Source organism: Vipera ursinii (genome assembly GCF_947247035.1).
Source record: "Vipera ursinii genome assembly, chromosome: W".
NCBI classification, from domain to species: domain Eukaryota; kingdom Metazoa; phylum Chordata; class Lepidosauria; order Squamata; family Viperidae; genus Vipera; species Vipera ursinii.
Window position 1 is genome coordinate 183,699 of NC_139522.1, and position 16,214 is coordinate 199,912.

Consider the following 16,214-nt stretch of genomic DNA (forward strand, 5'->3'; position numbering starts at 1 on the left):
CATGCAAAGAGCCTTGATCATATACGAGTATTTTTTTTATTTACTATGTAATAAAAAGTATATTGAGTAGGGCCATTTCAGTCTACATACCTTAAAATGTTCTCATGAGTTTTGAGGGAGTTAAGCCAACCAAGCCAAGAGTCCAGATGTAGCACAGACTCTCATTTGCATCTAAGGACACTGAAGGGGATGGGAGCGGGGAGAGAGTCACCATAGTGAAGGGTAGGTAATTTTCCCCCCAAAGACTTTGATCATGACAAAGACACATCTATGTTGGCCTTAGCTGTTGGAGATCTCAAAGGGCAAAGTAATAAGAAAGTGGAATTTTGCAGACTGTGCTTTCTATACCTAGGAGGAACATAACTGGAAAGTTTGGAGTGATATCTTCCACTCTCTTCCCAAATTTGTGACCTCCTGCTGGCTTCACCATTGACTTTGCTTGTAGGAAGTTGGCAAAGGTCATCACAAATGGCAATCACATGACTGCAGAACACTGCGACATTGCAAGTAGGAGGACCAGTCATGAGTACCACTTATTCGGTGTCATTTTAAGTTTCAGTGGTCACTGAACAAGTGTTTTATAAACGAGGACCACCAAGTGAGGAAGACATTCTTTTCTTCTGCATACAGTACATATTTGCCTTTCTCTGTACAAAGAAAGAGTAAGCGACAATGCTCGTCACTGCATGGAGAAAGCAGTCCTGGGACAAGATTTTGGTCTAGTGGGGCTCAGGTCTTAAGTTTATATGTAACTAATTCCATACAAATTAGCTGAACATTCTAATGTAAATGCTAGGGCCAGGCACACTGTGAAAATATAGTACATAGCATGGGACTCTTTATCCATTTCCACCATGTCCACATATAAAGAGGAGTATGCAACAAATCAATCAGCAGTGTGCGGGTGACCCAGCCTGGCTTGATTCTGGCTCGCCCCCACCTTCACAGTTTTATTAGTCACATGGAGATAGATACAGGCATTCAAAACCCAGATAAACTAAGATGTGCTAGTTAACACCTACACAGCAGAGTAACATGAAGCCCAGGCCAGCATGTGAAGCTGGGACACCCCCAAACTAGCATGATCTGAACCATTCCTCTCCCTTTTCCAAAATGCATGGAGGAAAACATTCCAGAGTCCATCTCCCAAACACTTTCACCTGCTTGAGGCACCCTGTCCTGGGAATTGAAGAGATGGTGAGGGGGAGGCAGAAGATGAAAGAAACAGTTTCTTTTCCTCTCCATCTTCATGTAGCTTTCCTTCTAGAGCTGAAAAGAGGCAGGTTTGCTGTCAAAATTACTTTCCCACAAATACACACAACTGTAACAATGGAATGATCCATAGCAAAGGAAGGGGAATTTACATCCCCATCCCTGGGGAAAACACACAAGGTGAAGAAACACAAAACGACCACCTAGAAAAATTACCCCCCCCCATATAATCCTGTTCCTTCCCCACAGCCAGCCTCAAGGGGAGTCCAGGAAGCTGTCCCTTTCCTCAGCAGAAAGGAAAAAGTCCATGGTGGGAAAGTAAAGGTACATACTGTATACAAAACTAAAATGCCAGCCTAAATCATATAACATTAGTGGTGATAGGGGAATTCAGACCAGAGATTTCAGCCTCATTCCAAGTTGGGATGGACCAGCTTAGAGCATGGGAGAAAAGCTAGCTTTCTTCCAAAATTTGCCCTTTTGCCCAAGGGGATGATTGCTACTGGAAGAATGCTCTGCACCAACACCCATCATCCCTCCCCCTCCCCAGTTTGACTTTGTCCAAGAGTCCATATTTTTACTCCCCCTTTGCTTATCCCCCTTGATGCTGGTCCGAGCTAGGCAATGAGAACACAGAAGTTATCACAACAACAGGCAAGGAGCAGTACAGTCTTTCTGGAGGCCCCTGGTTTGGAGAGAGTTGGGATGAGATGGACAGAGCCATCTAGTGTGCAGGAATGGCCTCCTTTTCCTCTGGTGTGGCAGATGCCTCAGAACTGCTGAGAAAGCAGCTCACAAAGGTGCTTTGAAACAGACTCCTTACTGGTACGGAGGGTCAGCCGGTACATCTACAGGAAGGATGAAGGAAAGGTTAAAAGAGAAGAGCTTAAACATTATGTCCCTTCAGTTAACCATAGGAAGTTTGGGGCTTTGGTAAGCTTTCAGCTTTTCCCCTTCAATTTTAGCTATATTTCCTGTCACTTTCTTAGAGCACCCAGAAGTCTCAGTTTTCCAATCTTTATGTTTTTACTACAGTGCAAACCTGTATGCCAGAATTCAAGCTTTCAGTCCCAAAGGTTTCAGGAGCCCTCACTTCCTCACCTGTGCCTGAGCATTGGGTTCCAGTCGCAGCAAGCATCCAACCTGCAGTGCTTTTGTCTGGATGATCCCAGCTCCTACATGGTTATCAGGGTTTGGATCCACCTTCTCCAAGAGTGCACTGCCAAAACCTAACAGCTGTTGTGGGGAGAGACTGGAGCTTAATTAGACTTATACAACCACTGGAGAGGGTCTCAAATTATGCCCCTCTTAGAAAGCTAATAATGAGAGAAAGATATACCTGCAAAACTGTTTCAGAAGTCTGCATCACAGACTTTTATGCAATGGCTGCCTTTTTAAGCTTGATGTTATGCCATATTTCATAAGAAAAAAAATCTGGTGTTCAATGAAGAAATCAACAGTCTTAAATATATTACACTGATATTCCCAAACTAGTGCTAAACAATTGAATTCCATAATTGCCCTGGACAATCACAAGATCCAAAGTTTTGATCTTCAGTCATCTCATCAACTACTAGACATATTCTAATCTGAAATTAAAATAATTTCACATTAATTACCCTGAAATAAACAAAAGCTTTCAACTCTTTTTCATAGGCATTTTGAAACAGCTCACCTTTGCTTTTGTCACTTCTGAATCCATAGGGTGGTTTGCCTTGAAGATTTTCTGAGCTTCCTGTTGTGGCCTGCATACGAGTATCAGATAAGTGATTCAGGCCCTACCTTTCTGTTATTCATCTTCCTGTTACATGCTTTCTACACCTCAGCCATACATGGTGGTGGTGGTGATACCATTCACTTAGTCATTGTGGCAATTTTAGAAGGCAAAGATAAAAGTACAAAAAAGAAAACTCTTTGCCAAGGACATGTGTATTCTTATTTACTGATCATACTGCTGGACAGTTCTAAATATCCCCCCACCCCAGCCCCCCAAAACAAACCCACATCATGTCTCCTTTCACAAATGCAGCAAGTCCTTACTTAATGACTGGTTGCTTGGTGAGAGTCCAGAAGTAGCCATTTTCTAAGTGGCCCCATTAAATTCTAGTTGCTTGGAAAATGGTGGCAGCTTCTAGAATCGTGCCACATGGCTACCCGACAAAGCTATCTGTTCTGCTTTCCTAATATGGTCTCCACAGTGCTGCAGTCTTTCCAGTCCAGTGGGGGGAGGGGGAAGCCTACAGGGATCTGGTGGTGGTGGGGAGTCCTGCAGAGACCTTATTTGGGGGAAAAAAGGCCTGTGGGAACCCAGTGGGGGGAGGGAAAGCAGGCCCAAGGGATGTGGGGGTCCCAAGGGTGGGTAGCAGAGCATGGGGTGTGTCTCAGGGAATGGGGGAGGCTTTGGGAGGCCCAGGGCAAGCAGGCCTGGGCCTGCGCTCGGTCTCCCAGGTCCTCCCCAAGGCACCCACTTAACAACCTGCACATTTGTTTAATGGCCTTATCAGGGAGAGCAGGGGGTTGGTAAGCAAGTTCATCTCACTTAACAGCCATCACCACTTGCAACCATAATGGGAAGGCTCCATTACAGTCTTAAATCAAGGACTACCTATATACAAATGATCACTTATGAGTCCTCATTTCCAAATAATACATATTGTCCAAACTTACAAGCTGAGTTGTTTCCAGCGCTGGAAAAAGTCTTGCGACTGCATCTCTGTTGCCTGGAAAAACTTGTTGATGGTGATAGGCAATTTGAGAGTGAGATTCTGCAATGTCCCACCATAGCTATCAGAAATGAGAAGTGAGAACAGACAGATCCATGAGATGGCATTATTTAATAAGATTATTGACAACTTTAAAAGGGGGATAAAGGCAAGAAGAATGAGGTTATTGTTAACTAATGGCCATGTCCATTTCCTAGGATCAGAGGCCCCTGACTACCAAGAGTGGAAGCAGGTTCGTGGGCTTGTTTCCTGTTGGGGGCTTCCTGGAATATTAACCAATCTGAGTATATTTTGTAAGAATTAGCAGAGATATGGTGTAAGACAACAAAAAAATCATGGCTGATAGAATTTTACAAAACACAACTCATGGAAATGTGGGAGAACAGGGATGAAGCAAAGCAAATGCATGTCATGACAAAGATTAAGATGCAAAGAAGTGATTACAGGAAGTACGTCTTGTTCAATTTTGCCCATAATTCTGAAGGTTAAGAGTCCCAGCCTCTCCAACTTTTCAAACAGATTCTGACTCTTCAGTATACCCATCATCTGTGCAAGGACATAGGTGACTATGTAGGCTCCAACTGTAGCCACTTTGAAATGCCTTTTATTACTCAAATATAGAAACTCTCCCTTAGAGCTGACAGTTTGGCTGAGATGTCAAGCAATGATACCGGAATTTGATGTTGATGAGGGGGCTCTTGGTGAAATCACTCAGGCATTCAATGTTCAGGACCTGTTGAACCTGAGCTCCTCCCTCCACCAGTGGCTCCACTGCTTTTGTCTGAATGTTGAGCTGTGAGCTAGGCTAAGGAAAAGGTTACCACTGTTTCTCAGCAGCATACAAACAGAAAGCCTGAGGGCTTGAAAGCCACCCCAGTGAACCCTTCTTCCCACTAGTAGCACCATACATAAAAGGATATTGTTCTGCAGGTCACCAAGATAGCTGACTGTTGGGGAGAAACTCTGGAACTGGACAGATGTTTTGTTCCCATAGAAAAGGTACATGCGGCCTGGAAGGATGGAAATGTATTATGGGATAGCCTTGGCCCAAACTTTCTTGAATTATGCCAATGGTTTATTTAATCACAAGTGCCTGAATTCAGACAGTACACAAGTCTGCAGTTGGTATTGCAATGCGTATATCAATAAGCGAACCCCCAAAGTAAGTTTAAAAAATTAAATAAGACGGTATGATTTTAAGGGACTACTAACATTTCACCAAAAAATCTCATTATTCTGACATTTTAACCATTATTAAATCTCCATAGAAATGTAACCATTATTAAAGTTTATTACTTTGGTGCCATCAAAGATAGTCGATTGCTGTGCTCAATGATAAACTGTAATTTACCAATCAAAATGACTAGGTTAATTCAAGTAAATCACACAAACTATATTACAGTTTATCTAATTTGTGAATTCAGTCATATCTGGCTGGTGTTAAATGGAAAGAATACATCCTCCTACAACCCATCCAAACTAGGAGTCTGCCATCTTCTCCACCCCCTCTCTTTGTGCTATATTGTCATTCCTATTTGTCAGTTCTTTCCCCCACTTACTCTCTCTCTTGCTACAGATTATGAAATTTAGGCAGTTTTATTTTTTTTTCAACTGCAATCTACACAATTTCTGGGTCCACACAATATGCAGAACCAGTACAGTTAAAGACTATGGATACACACAATCCACTAAGCCACAAAAAACTTAGAATGCTACTAGCCTTCATTCATTTTTGCTTCTTGTGCCTTTGTGGGTCGTATGAACCAGCCTGTTTGGTTCCTGTTCAATATATTGTACAAATTCCCCCCAAAATGAGTTAATTCATTATTAACTGTAGGAGAACAGCAGGTAGAGCTGCGGGACAGAATTAGAATCAGCCTATAGTTGTTACCGTATGTTCCCACAAACAGTCTAAGTCCAACCCCTCTTGACTTCCGTTGACCCTTACCCTTAAGTGTGTTTATGCAGGTAATGGGTAGTCACAATGTTAATAGCCAGAAAGCTGCTTTGCAGTCAAAATATCACATGCAGAATAGAAAACCTTCCTGTCATTAGTGGACTGTAAGTGAAATGTCTGATAAAGTATCAGACAATAGTGTTGATTTAAAAAAACATTGTTTTTTGAAACAAGATAGGGTACCTTTGTAGAGGCTGTAGAAGGGCTGCAAAGACCAGGCGAGACCTAGCAATGGGCAAGGAGCCACAGTACCTTTTTATAATGGGAAAATATTTATTGATTTAAAAAATGTATATAGCTGGCTACTTTCTCACAGTGACTCTAGGCAGCTTAAAAACAATAAAAACACAGTACAGAAAAAATAAAATAAAACAATAAATACTGGGGTGCTGTTGTGATTCAGGGTCAGCCTGTGGATTCGGCAGTTGGGTCAGATGACTCAGATGAGGGGGAGGAGGGGGGTGTTGAAGAACTTGCTGATGATGGCTTTGAGGCTCCGCAGAGCCCCCAGCCAGGCCCCTCCCACCTGGTGGAGACCCAGCTGTGTGAGCCTGACAGCGTGGATGAAGATGACCCACAGCTGGCCCTGTTCAAGGACGCCCGACGCAGGAGGCAGTCAAGTAGGAGTAAACAGAGGAAGGCAATGGGGCTTCTCGGAAGGAGGGAGAGAGAAGCCACGCCCTGAACTCTTTATAAAGGACTTGTGTGGGGAGGGCTGGTTTGCTGAAAGCAACCGCTCAGATAGTGTTTCAAAGCTCCGGTATCTTGGTTCGTGTCTTGTTTGTTTTTGTAATAAATTTGACAGACGTATTCCAGCTTCTTGCCATCTGTAAAGGGGTTGCCTTTTCTGCAAGGCCGGTAGCAGGCTGGTACAGAAGAGTTTGCTTTCAGCCTCCCACCCCTTACTAATATTATGGAGCAGCTACGTGCTGAGAATGCCCAGCTCACCCAGCAACTCACTTTGCTGGCAGCTCAGGTGGCTCAACTGCAAGCTCAGGTTCATGCTGCACCCCCACCATCACCCCCACCCAGGAGAAAATGCCAAGTTGCAATGCCAGATAAATTTACAGGCACTCCAGAACTGTTTCCTGCTTTCCTGGGACAATGCCAGCTCTTTATCAGCGTGAGAGCAGCTGATTTCCCCACTGACCGGGATAAGGTGGGGTTTGTGTTAAGCCTTCTTTCAGGTGATGCAGCTCGTTGGGGCACGCCTCTGCTGGCTCAACCTAGCCCATTGTTGGACAACTTTGTGGGGTTTTGTGATCATATGCATCTGATGTATGAGGACCCTATTAAGACGCAGACTGCTACTTGACGTCTGAAAGCTCTGAGGCAGGGTCAACGCCCCCTACAGGGCTATATCAGTGATTTCTGGCTGCTTAGCCAGGATTCCGCCTGGAATGAGGCTGCGCTCGTGGATGCCTTCCAGGATGGATTGTCGGAGGAGATGTTGGATGAGCTGGCCTGTGTGGATATTCCCTCAGACCTGAATGGGCTGATCCATCTCTGCCTGCGGATCGATGCTCGGTTGCAGCAGCGAAGGAGTCGCCGTGCCACCCCACAGACCCCTGCAGCCCCTGTTGTGCGTGAGCCCCCAGTTCAAAGGGAGGAGCCAATGGAGCTGGGTGCCGCCAGGTCTCGTCTATCGGTGACTGAAATGAACAGACGACAATCGGGGGGGTTGTGTTTTTACTGTGGGGACCCTGGACATTTGGCTGCTTTTTGCCCAAAGAAGCGACAGCGGGCATCAGTGATCGAGTCTGCCCCGAGAAAGTCCCCTACTTTTCTGTCGGGAAACGCCCCGAGCCCGATCTAGACGGTGTGATAGATCGGGCGTCCCACAACAACACTGAGCGACGTCTTTCCGATGCTGCCTGTGGACCTCCACGGCATCTGATATTGGAGGCACGTCTGATCCTTCCTGGCAAGCCAGAGGGGATTCCAGTCCATGCCTTAATTGACTCTGGGGCCACCACAAATTTTATGGACTCAGCATTTGTGGCCAAATGGGCTGTTCCCCAGTGCCCGGTGGATCCGCCCATGTTAGTGGAGACTATCGATGGTCGAGTGCTCCTGTCTGGGCCTATTACGGCTGCCACGCAACCATTATGTATGGCCATCAGTTCCCATGTGGAGGCCATCCAGTTCTATATCACCTCAGACCTGCACTTCCCCGTGGTCTTGGGATTGGCGTGGCTCAGGGCGCATGACCCACAGATCTATTGGTCACAGAACTTGGTAACCTTCCCAAGCTTGCAGTGCGTGGACCACTCCCGCCATATCTGTGCCGGCCAGGTGGAGGGTTTCCCAGGGGTTTCCTTGCCTCCCGAACTGTCCGACTTTGCTGATGTGTTCAGCGAGACAGAGGCGGATTAATTACCCCCGCACAGGCCCTATGACTGCCCCATTGATTTAGTCCCTGATGCGCCTCTCCCAGTGGGGCCTTTGTACTCCATGTCGGACCCCGAGTTGGCTGCATTGCGGGACACTCTGGAGAAGAATTTGGCCCGTGGTTTCATCCGGCCCTCGTCCTCGCCAGTGTCTGCACCCGTGCTCTTCGTCAAAAAGAAGTCGGGCGAATTGCGGATTTGCTGCGATTATAGGAAACTCAATGCCATCACGGTGCGCAACCGTTACCCGCTGCCCCTCATCCCCGAACTCTTGGACCGACTCCGGGAGGCTAAGATCTTCACGAAACTGGATCTGCGTGGAGCTTACAACCTCGTCAGGGTTCGGCCGGGTGATGAGTGGAAGACGGCGTTTGGTACTCGCTATGGACATTTTGAGTACACGGTGATGCCGTTTGGCCTGACCAACGCCCCCGCCGTGTTTCAGCATTTCATGAATGACATTTTCCGGGATTTGTTGGATCAGTTTGTCGTGATCTACTTGGATGACATCCTGATCTACTCCCCGTCGCGTGAGGTGCACCATCAGCATCTCCATCAGGTCCTCCAGCGACTCCGAGAACATCGGCTGTTTGCCAAGTTGGAGAAGTGCCAGTTCTACCGGGTGACCATCGATTTCCTGGGTCACCGCATTTCTCCTGAGGGCATCGCCATGGAGCCGAGTAAGGTTGAGTCTTTGCAGAGTTGGCAACCCCCGCGTCACGTGAAGGATGTTCAGTGACTTCTTGGATTTGCCAACTATTACCGAACTTTCATCCCTGGGTTTGCTGCCTTGACAGCCCCCCTCACCCAGCTCCTGCAGAAGAAGACCCGGTTCCAGTGGAACGCTCCAGAACAACAGGCTTTCCAGACTTTGAAGGAAGCCTTCATGAAGGAGCCCATCTTGAAGCATCCTGACCCGCAACGACCGTTTGTTGTGGAGGCGGACGCCTCCGACATTGCCATTGGGGCGGTGTTACTCCAGGCAACGACGCCCAGCGGTACCCTCTTCCCTTGCGCGTACCATTCGCGAAAACCGAACCCTTCGGAGCGCAATTATACAATCTGGGAGAAGGAGCTGCTGGCCATCAAAGCGGCATTCGAGGCCTGGAGGCATCATCTGGAGGGAGCGCGGCATCAAATCGAGGTCTGGACGGACCATAAGAATTTGGAAAGCCTGCAGACCGCTCGGAATTTGAACCAACGCCAGATCCAGTGGTCTCTTTTCTTTGCGAGGTTTGACTTCCGGGTTCGGTACATACCTAGCGGGCACAATCAAAGAGCGGATGCTCTGTCCAGGAAGCCCGAATATTCCCGAGTGGAAGACAAGCTTCTGCCCAGGACAGTGATCCCCGTCGAGTCTTTTGCTGCGGTGCGGGAGCCGGTTGATATACAGGCTCGGATCCGGGAGGCACAGCAGCAGGAGGTGTGGGTGGCTCAGCGGAAGGAGGAGGTGGGGCCAGATTCTCCTTGGACGGTCACGGATGGACTCTTGTATTATCGTGACCGGCTCTACGTTCCGGGAGGGCCACTCAGCGGACTCATCCTCAGCCAGTGTCACGATAACCCGGCGGCGGGGCATTTTGGCCTGTTCAAGACCCTGAACCTGGTCTCCCATACCTTCTGGTGGCCCCGAGTCCGACACAACATCCAGTCCTATGTCACCTCCTGCATCCCATGCAGACAGGCCAAGTCAGCGACAGGGGCCCCGCCTGGATTACTGCAGCCCTTGCCGACACCCAAAAGACCCTGGGGGGCTGTGTCCATGGACTTTCTGACGGATTTACCCCCATCCTCTGGTTTTACGACAGTGTATGTGGTGGTGGACATGCTGACCAAGATGGCGCACTTCATCCCCTGTCGCGGCTTACCGTCAGCCCGCGCCACTAGTCGAATGTTCATTCAGCAGGTGTTTCAGCTGCACGGCCTCCCTGATAGAGTCGTCTCTGATAGGGGGGGCCAGTTTACAGCCCGCTTCTGGCAGGAGTTGATGCATGCGTTGGATATCAAGATTTGCCTCTCGTCCGCGCATCATCCTCAAACTGACGGGGGAACTGAGAAGGTCATCGGTATCCTGGAACAATATCTGCGCTGCTACGTCAATCTGCAGCAAAACAATTGGGTGGACTATCTGGCCATAGCTGAGTTTGCATTTAACAATTCGCAGCACACCTCCACACAGATGACACCGTTCTTGGCCAATGTGGGATATCACCCCCAGTTTTTCCCCCTTTCTCCCGTGGACTCACCGGAGCCGGCAGCGAACGACTTCATGGCAGAGTTACAGGCGATCCATCAATTGGTGCGACGTCAGTTAGAGAAGGCCAAGGCCGATTACAAAAGGTTTGCTGATCGGTCAAGACGGGATACGCCTCCACTATCGGTGGGAAATCGGGTCTGGTTGTCCACCAGGAACCTACCGTCAACACGGCCGGTGAGAAAGTTAGATCACCGATATTTAGGACCGTTCCCAGTCGAGGCTGTCATCAATCCGGTCGCCTATCGCTTAACTCTGCCACGTTCCCTGCGCGTGCACCCAGTCTTTCATCGGTCTCTGTTGGTCCCCGAGCAACCGGCCTGTCCACTCCGCCGAGCGGAACCTCCCCCATCAGGACCTCGTGATGGAGGCAGCACCCCCGAGTACGAGGTCGCCAGCATCAGGGATTCCTATTGGCTGAAAGGTCGTTTCCAGTACCTGATTGAATGGAAAGGTTACGGACCAGAGGACTTCACCTGGGAAGACGCGACCGCCGTTCATGCCCCGGCGTTGGTGACCACTTTTCATGAACAATTTCTATCTCGACCGCATCCGGATCGGCAGACCCGGGGGAAGGGCCCTGCGGTGCGGGATAGTGTTGTGATTCAGGGTCAGCCTGTGGGTTCGGCAGTTGGGTCGGATGACTCAGATGAGGGGGAGGAGGGGGGTGTTGAAGAACTTGCTGATGATGGCTTTGAGGCTCCGCAGAGCCCCCAGCCAGGCCCCTCCCACCTGGTGGAGACCCAGCTGTGTGAGCCTGACAGCGTGGATGAAGATGACCCACACCTGGCCCTGTTCAAGGACGCCCGACGCAGGAGGCAGTCAAGTAGGAGTAAACAGAGGAAGGCAATGGGGCTTCTCGGAAGGAGGGAGAGAGAAGCCACACCCTGAACTCTTTATAAAGGACTTGTGTGGGGAGGGCTGGTTTGCTGAAAGCAACCGCTCAGATAGTGTTTCAAAGCTCCGGTATCTTGGTTCGTGTCTTGTTTGTTTTTGTAATAAATTTGGCAGACGTATTCCAGCCTCTTGCCGTCTGTAAAGGGGTTGCCTTTTCTGCAAGGCCGGTAGCAGGCTGGTACAGAACAGGTGCTTAGAAGTATTGGGGGACTGACTCTCTCCAATTAATCTACCCATCCCATCAGGTCTGACAGAATGGGCATGCTGTAGGTCCCATCAGCCAAGGAGCTTCATTTGGCAGGATCCAGAAAGAAAAACTTTTCTGCCATGGCACCCACCCACAGGAACATCATTTCACCCTGAGGTGAGATAGGCCCCAACCCTGCTCATCTTACGTAAGTCTCTCAAAACCTGGATGTATCATTGGGCTTGGGGATCCCATGGAAATGTTGTTGTTGTTGTTAGCTGCGAAGTCGTATCCGACCCATCGCGACCCTATGGACAATGTTCCTCCAGGCCTTCCCGTCCTCTACCATCTTCTGGAGTCCATTTAAGCTCACGCCTACTGCTTCAGTGACTCCATCCAGCCACCTCATTCTCTGTTGTCCCCTTCTTCTATTGCCCTCAATCTTTCCCAGCATTAGGCTCTTCTCCAGTGAGTCCTTCCTTCTCATTAGGTGGCCAAAGTATTTGAATTTTAGCTTCAAGATCTGACCTTCTAAAGAGCAGTCAGGGTTGATCTCCTCTAGGACTGACCAGTTTGATCACCTTGCAGTCCAAGGGACTTGCAGGAGTCTTCTCCAGCACCACAGTTCAAAGGCCTCAATTCTTTGGCGCTCAGCCTTTTTTATGGTCCATGGAAATGTGGAGCCCATTAAATCAGACATGTCAAACTCATGACGTTGTGCGACGTATCGGAACTTTTTCCCATTGCTGACAATGAGATGGTCGCAGTTTCTCCGTGACGCTCTGGCCCATGGGCTGGCAGTTTGACACCCCTGCATTAAATGGTTGCACTGTGTATAAGTTTAGGCTGCACTCTCCCTTGTCTTTTTATTATTGCAGCTTTTAACTGTAGTTTTTAATTGGTTTTAATGGTTGAACTTTGTGATGGTTAGTTTTAATTGTGTATGTCTCCCAGAGTCACATGAGAAGGGCAGCCATATACATTAGATAGACAGACCTTACAGGACTATCCCAGAAGAGACAACTACAGCCAATACAGAAGATTTTCTTTTGTTGCATTTATATCCAAGAAGCCCATATTAGATTCAGATAATGTAACATTCCAAAGTCAGCCATGAGCTTCATGGCTGAGTGGGGACTAGGAACTGGGTATCCCAAAACTGGTCAGCATCATTCTGGCTCCTCACAAAAATGTTATGGTGAGACGAGTACATATAACCCTACAACATTGATAGGATTAAGTGAAAGGTCTTTAAAATTTAAAATTGTAAGAGGAATTAGCTGCAAGAGGAAATATCTAGCTTAAAGGTAAAACAAAACAAACTGAAAAACAGGAAAGCCAAAGCTAAAAGAATTGGATAACTAGCTGAATTAAATAAAAGGAAAGCCAAACTGAACTGAAAAACAAGAAACAATCTATTGCTCTAAGAAGCCATAAAATATCCCAGAACTCAAAAACAAGGTAACAAAGCATGCTCAAAAACCTATTGAATATTATTTGACACACCTTGCATATATTATCTCTTAATTTAAATGCACAGTATGATTTAATATGTAGCAGGAAATATGTAGAACGCAGTCAGAAACAGTGTAACCTCATGGTACCTCAGCCAATGGGGAACGAGGAGGGATGGGCAGCCAGTGCAAGGAATGTATAAAGATGTTGATTTGGAGAGAACAAAGTTTCGATAGCTTTTCTCCCTGTTTGTTGCAATAAACAAAACAAGGAGGTCTTAACTGTGTCTTGGCTGGTTATTGGTCAGGCAAGCTTGCCACTGGTTACGAAGGAAAGTAGCGAAGAGCACATAACATAAATATCATCCACCTAACCCAGGGGTCTTCAAACTTGGCTATTTATGACTTGTGGACTTCAACTCCCAGAATTCCTCAGCCAAGCACACTGGCTGAGGAATTCTGGGATTTGAAGTCCACAAATCATAAAAAGGCCAAGTTTGAAGACCCCTGACCTAATCGTACAACATGTCTTCCAGTCTTCAACTCAAAAAAGACCCTTTCTAGTCACAATGTATTCAGTTCTTTTTAAAAAAAGAAAGTTGTCCTCATGTAGGAACACAGTATGTAGCTGTTCAGAGTCTTGAACAAGCCCCAACTTGCCTGTTGTACTCAGCCTGCTAGAAATACTTACCTAAGTTCTGCCGGAATTCTGACTTCACCCCAATTTGCAGCAGCTGGTTCTCAAAGAGCACCCCATTATTCTTACACACAAACCTGCAGTAGTTCATGGAGGTTTGGTTAGAGGCAGGCAGACACTACCCATTATTTGTAAAGGTACATGTCATTTCAGCTGGGGATGCCAGCCACTTTCCTCACATTTACCAATTTTGATACATAGCCATTCATCTCTTCCTCTGACTATCTAAGATATCAAGACCAATCTGTTAATTCCTTCAGCTCATACATTAAGTTATCTACTATGCAGATATGGCCAATTTCTTCCCAACCGTTCCATTGGGAGAGTACTTTCTAGAGGTGAAATTATACAACAGGGAATGATGTTGACTGAAGTTTCTAGGATCAGTATTTCAGGCCAGAGGAAGCCATCCCACAAAATGTCAAATGGAAGTGGCACTTAGTCCAGTCCCCCACCCTAAATCCCAGCATTCAGGAGATGCAGTCCTACCCCGTGATCTTACTTGTGAAGCAGTTCATCAGCCTCAGCAATACACAAAGCAGAGTCCTCAGAGACAGAAATAGTAGCCCCTGAGCTGCTGGTGGTGAAGGGTCATAGTAAAAGGGCCAGCAGTTGACAGAGTCAAGGAAGAAAAAGAGCAGAAAAGATGAGTCACCTGGTACAGCACCATGTTAGTATCAGAAAGAGAAAAGGAGGAGGGAATCAAACCACATGCATCTATACATATAGAGAACATGCCACAGAGCAGGTACCAAGACAAAAGGAGCACTGTGGACCATTCCTGAAAAATACCAGAAAGGAGTGGTTCCAAATCTTGGCTTTTCAGATACTGTTTGACTCCAACTTGCATCATCCCAGACCAGGTTTTCTGCAGATGATTGAAGCTGTAATCCAACAATATCTGAACTCCTGAGCTTGGAAACCCTGTAAAGTAGGGGTGTCAAACTGCCAGCCCACGGGCCAGATGAGTCATGGCAAAACCGCACCAACCCCATTACCGGCAATGGAAAAAAAGTCACAGTATGTCACATGTCATGTGACGTTGCAATTTGACACCCCTGCTGTAAAGGATGAAAGCCAAACTACTTTTTATATGTGATGTTTTTATATTTTCACTAACTTAAGTATACACATTCATATTCCTCACATTTAAAAGCCAATGAGAGAAAAAACAGTCCAACATTCATGGAACCCAAGATCTTTTCAAGGCCAACATTCTGTAATTCCGAACTGACCTAATAAAGGTATTGCTTCAAACAGATCCTCATCTAGAAAACCTGTCCATGCACAATCTGGATTTCCTGACTTCTTAAAATATCACAATTTATTCTTAACCCTAAGAATTCCAATCCCTTGAAAGGGGAGTCCTATATTTCAAGTCCATACCCGGCCCCTACTTCACACTGAGGCAGTTTGTCGAGCCCCGTGGGCCTGACACACAGCAGGGGGGGGGGGGAAGAGTCCAGTGCCGGCTCGCCATTTCCCTCCCAAGCTCTGTACTGGCTGAAGCCGTCACCGGGAGGCAAGCGGCGTTCCAGGAGTCCTTTGCAGAGGACTCGCTCTGCACTCGCTCCCCCCCCCCACCTCCGCATCTCTTCGGCTGCTAGAACCGTCGCCGGGAGGCCAGCGGACCATCGGGAGCCCTCCGGGGAGATCAGGGCCGGTTCCGACCTCGCAGCCTCCCTTCTGTTCCTCTTGTCAGCTGCTGCAGCCGCTGGGAGGCCGTCGTGCCGTCGTGAGCCTTCCGCGAAGACCGGTTCCGGTTCCACTCTCATAGCAGCTGGGAGGCCGGAGGAACGTTGGGGACTGAACTACGGGGGCCGAGGACACTCTGGACATGCCGCCTTTCCCCTCCTCCCCCTCCGTGCTCACTGCCGTGGCGTCCTCAGGGGTGCAGGCATGGGCCTCCTAGCTGCGACTGTGGGGAGGGGAATCCCTGCGCAGGATGGCGAGACGTTGCCGCCAGACCTACGTGCCTGTTCCGGAGGAGGACGGAAGGACTGACCTGCCACCTAAATGGTCCCACAGCCGGATGTTGGCTTATTGATTGGGGGTGGGGCTACAGCCATGTAAAGCGCTGGGAGCAGTCCACTCCCAGCGCTGACTTTTTCTTTGCATGAAATAAAGCATCTGTTACTTGTTCCTGTTTGCTGGTAGCTGTTTCCACCCAAGGAGGACGTTTGTGACACAGTTAATGGTTCTCTCATGTGCCCTCAAAGAAGTATGACTTTCTATGGTAGTTTCGATTTCTGGATCCTGAAGTTCTTGATCATATGAAGCACAGGAGTTTGAGACAGTTAGGGATCAGGATTAGATCAACTGGTGGCCCTAGCTTGCAAACTTTACAGGCTACAGCATCTTTCTGATAGGTAAGGTTTGTTCTTAACAGTGTGGTGGGGGGCAGGCAAGGACTTAGTGGATGGGCGGGTGTCACATAAAATAC

At 47.8% G+C, this 16,214-nt stretch overlaps 1 protein-coding gene across 1 annotated transcript in view; it reads right to left on the bottom strand.

Moving 5' to 3' along the window:
- Positions 1-1,792: 1,792 nt before the first annotated feature.
- LOC310648204 (AP-2 complex subunit alpha-1-like) overlaps positions 1,793-16,214 on the bottom strand; it is a 172,634-nt gene continuing 158,212 nt past the window's right edge. Inside the window, exons 16-22 of the mRNA XM_083375954.1 lie at positions 13,766-13,848; positions 4,854-4,945; positions 4,607-4,728; positions 3,880-3,996; positions 2,888-2,957; positions 2,314-2,448; positions 1,793-2,060 (exon numbers count right to left, since the gene is read on the bottom strand). Of these exons, the coding sequence (XP_083232080.1) occupies positions 1,983-2,060; positions 2,314-2,448; positions 2,888-2,957; positions 3,880-3,996; positions 4,607-4,728; positions 4,854-4,945; positions 13,766-13,848 (697 nt within the window). The 3' untranslated portion in view covers positions 1,793-1,982. The remainder of the gene's footprint in view (positions 2,061-2,313; positions 2,449-2,887; positions 2,958-3,879; positions 3,997-4,606; positions 4,729-4,853; positions 4,946-13,765; positions 13,849-16,214) is intronic.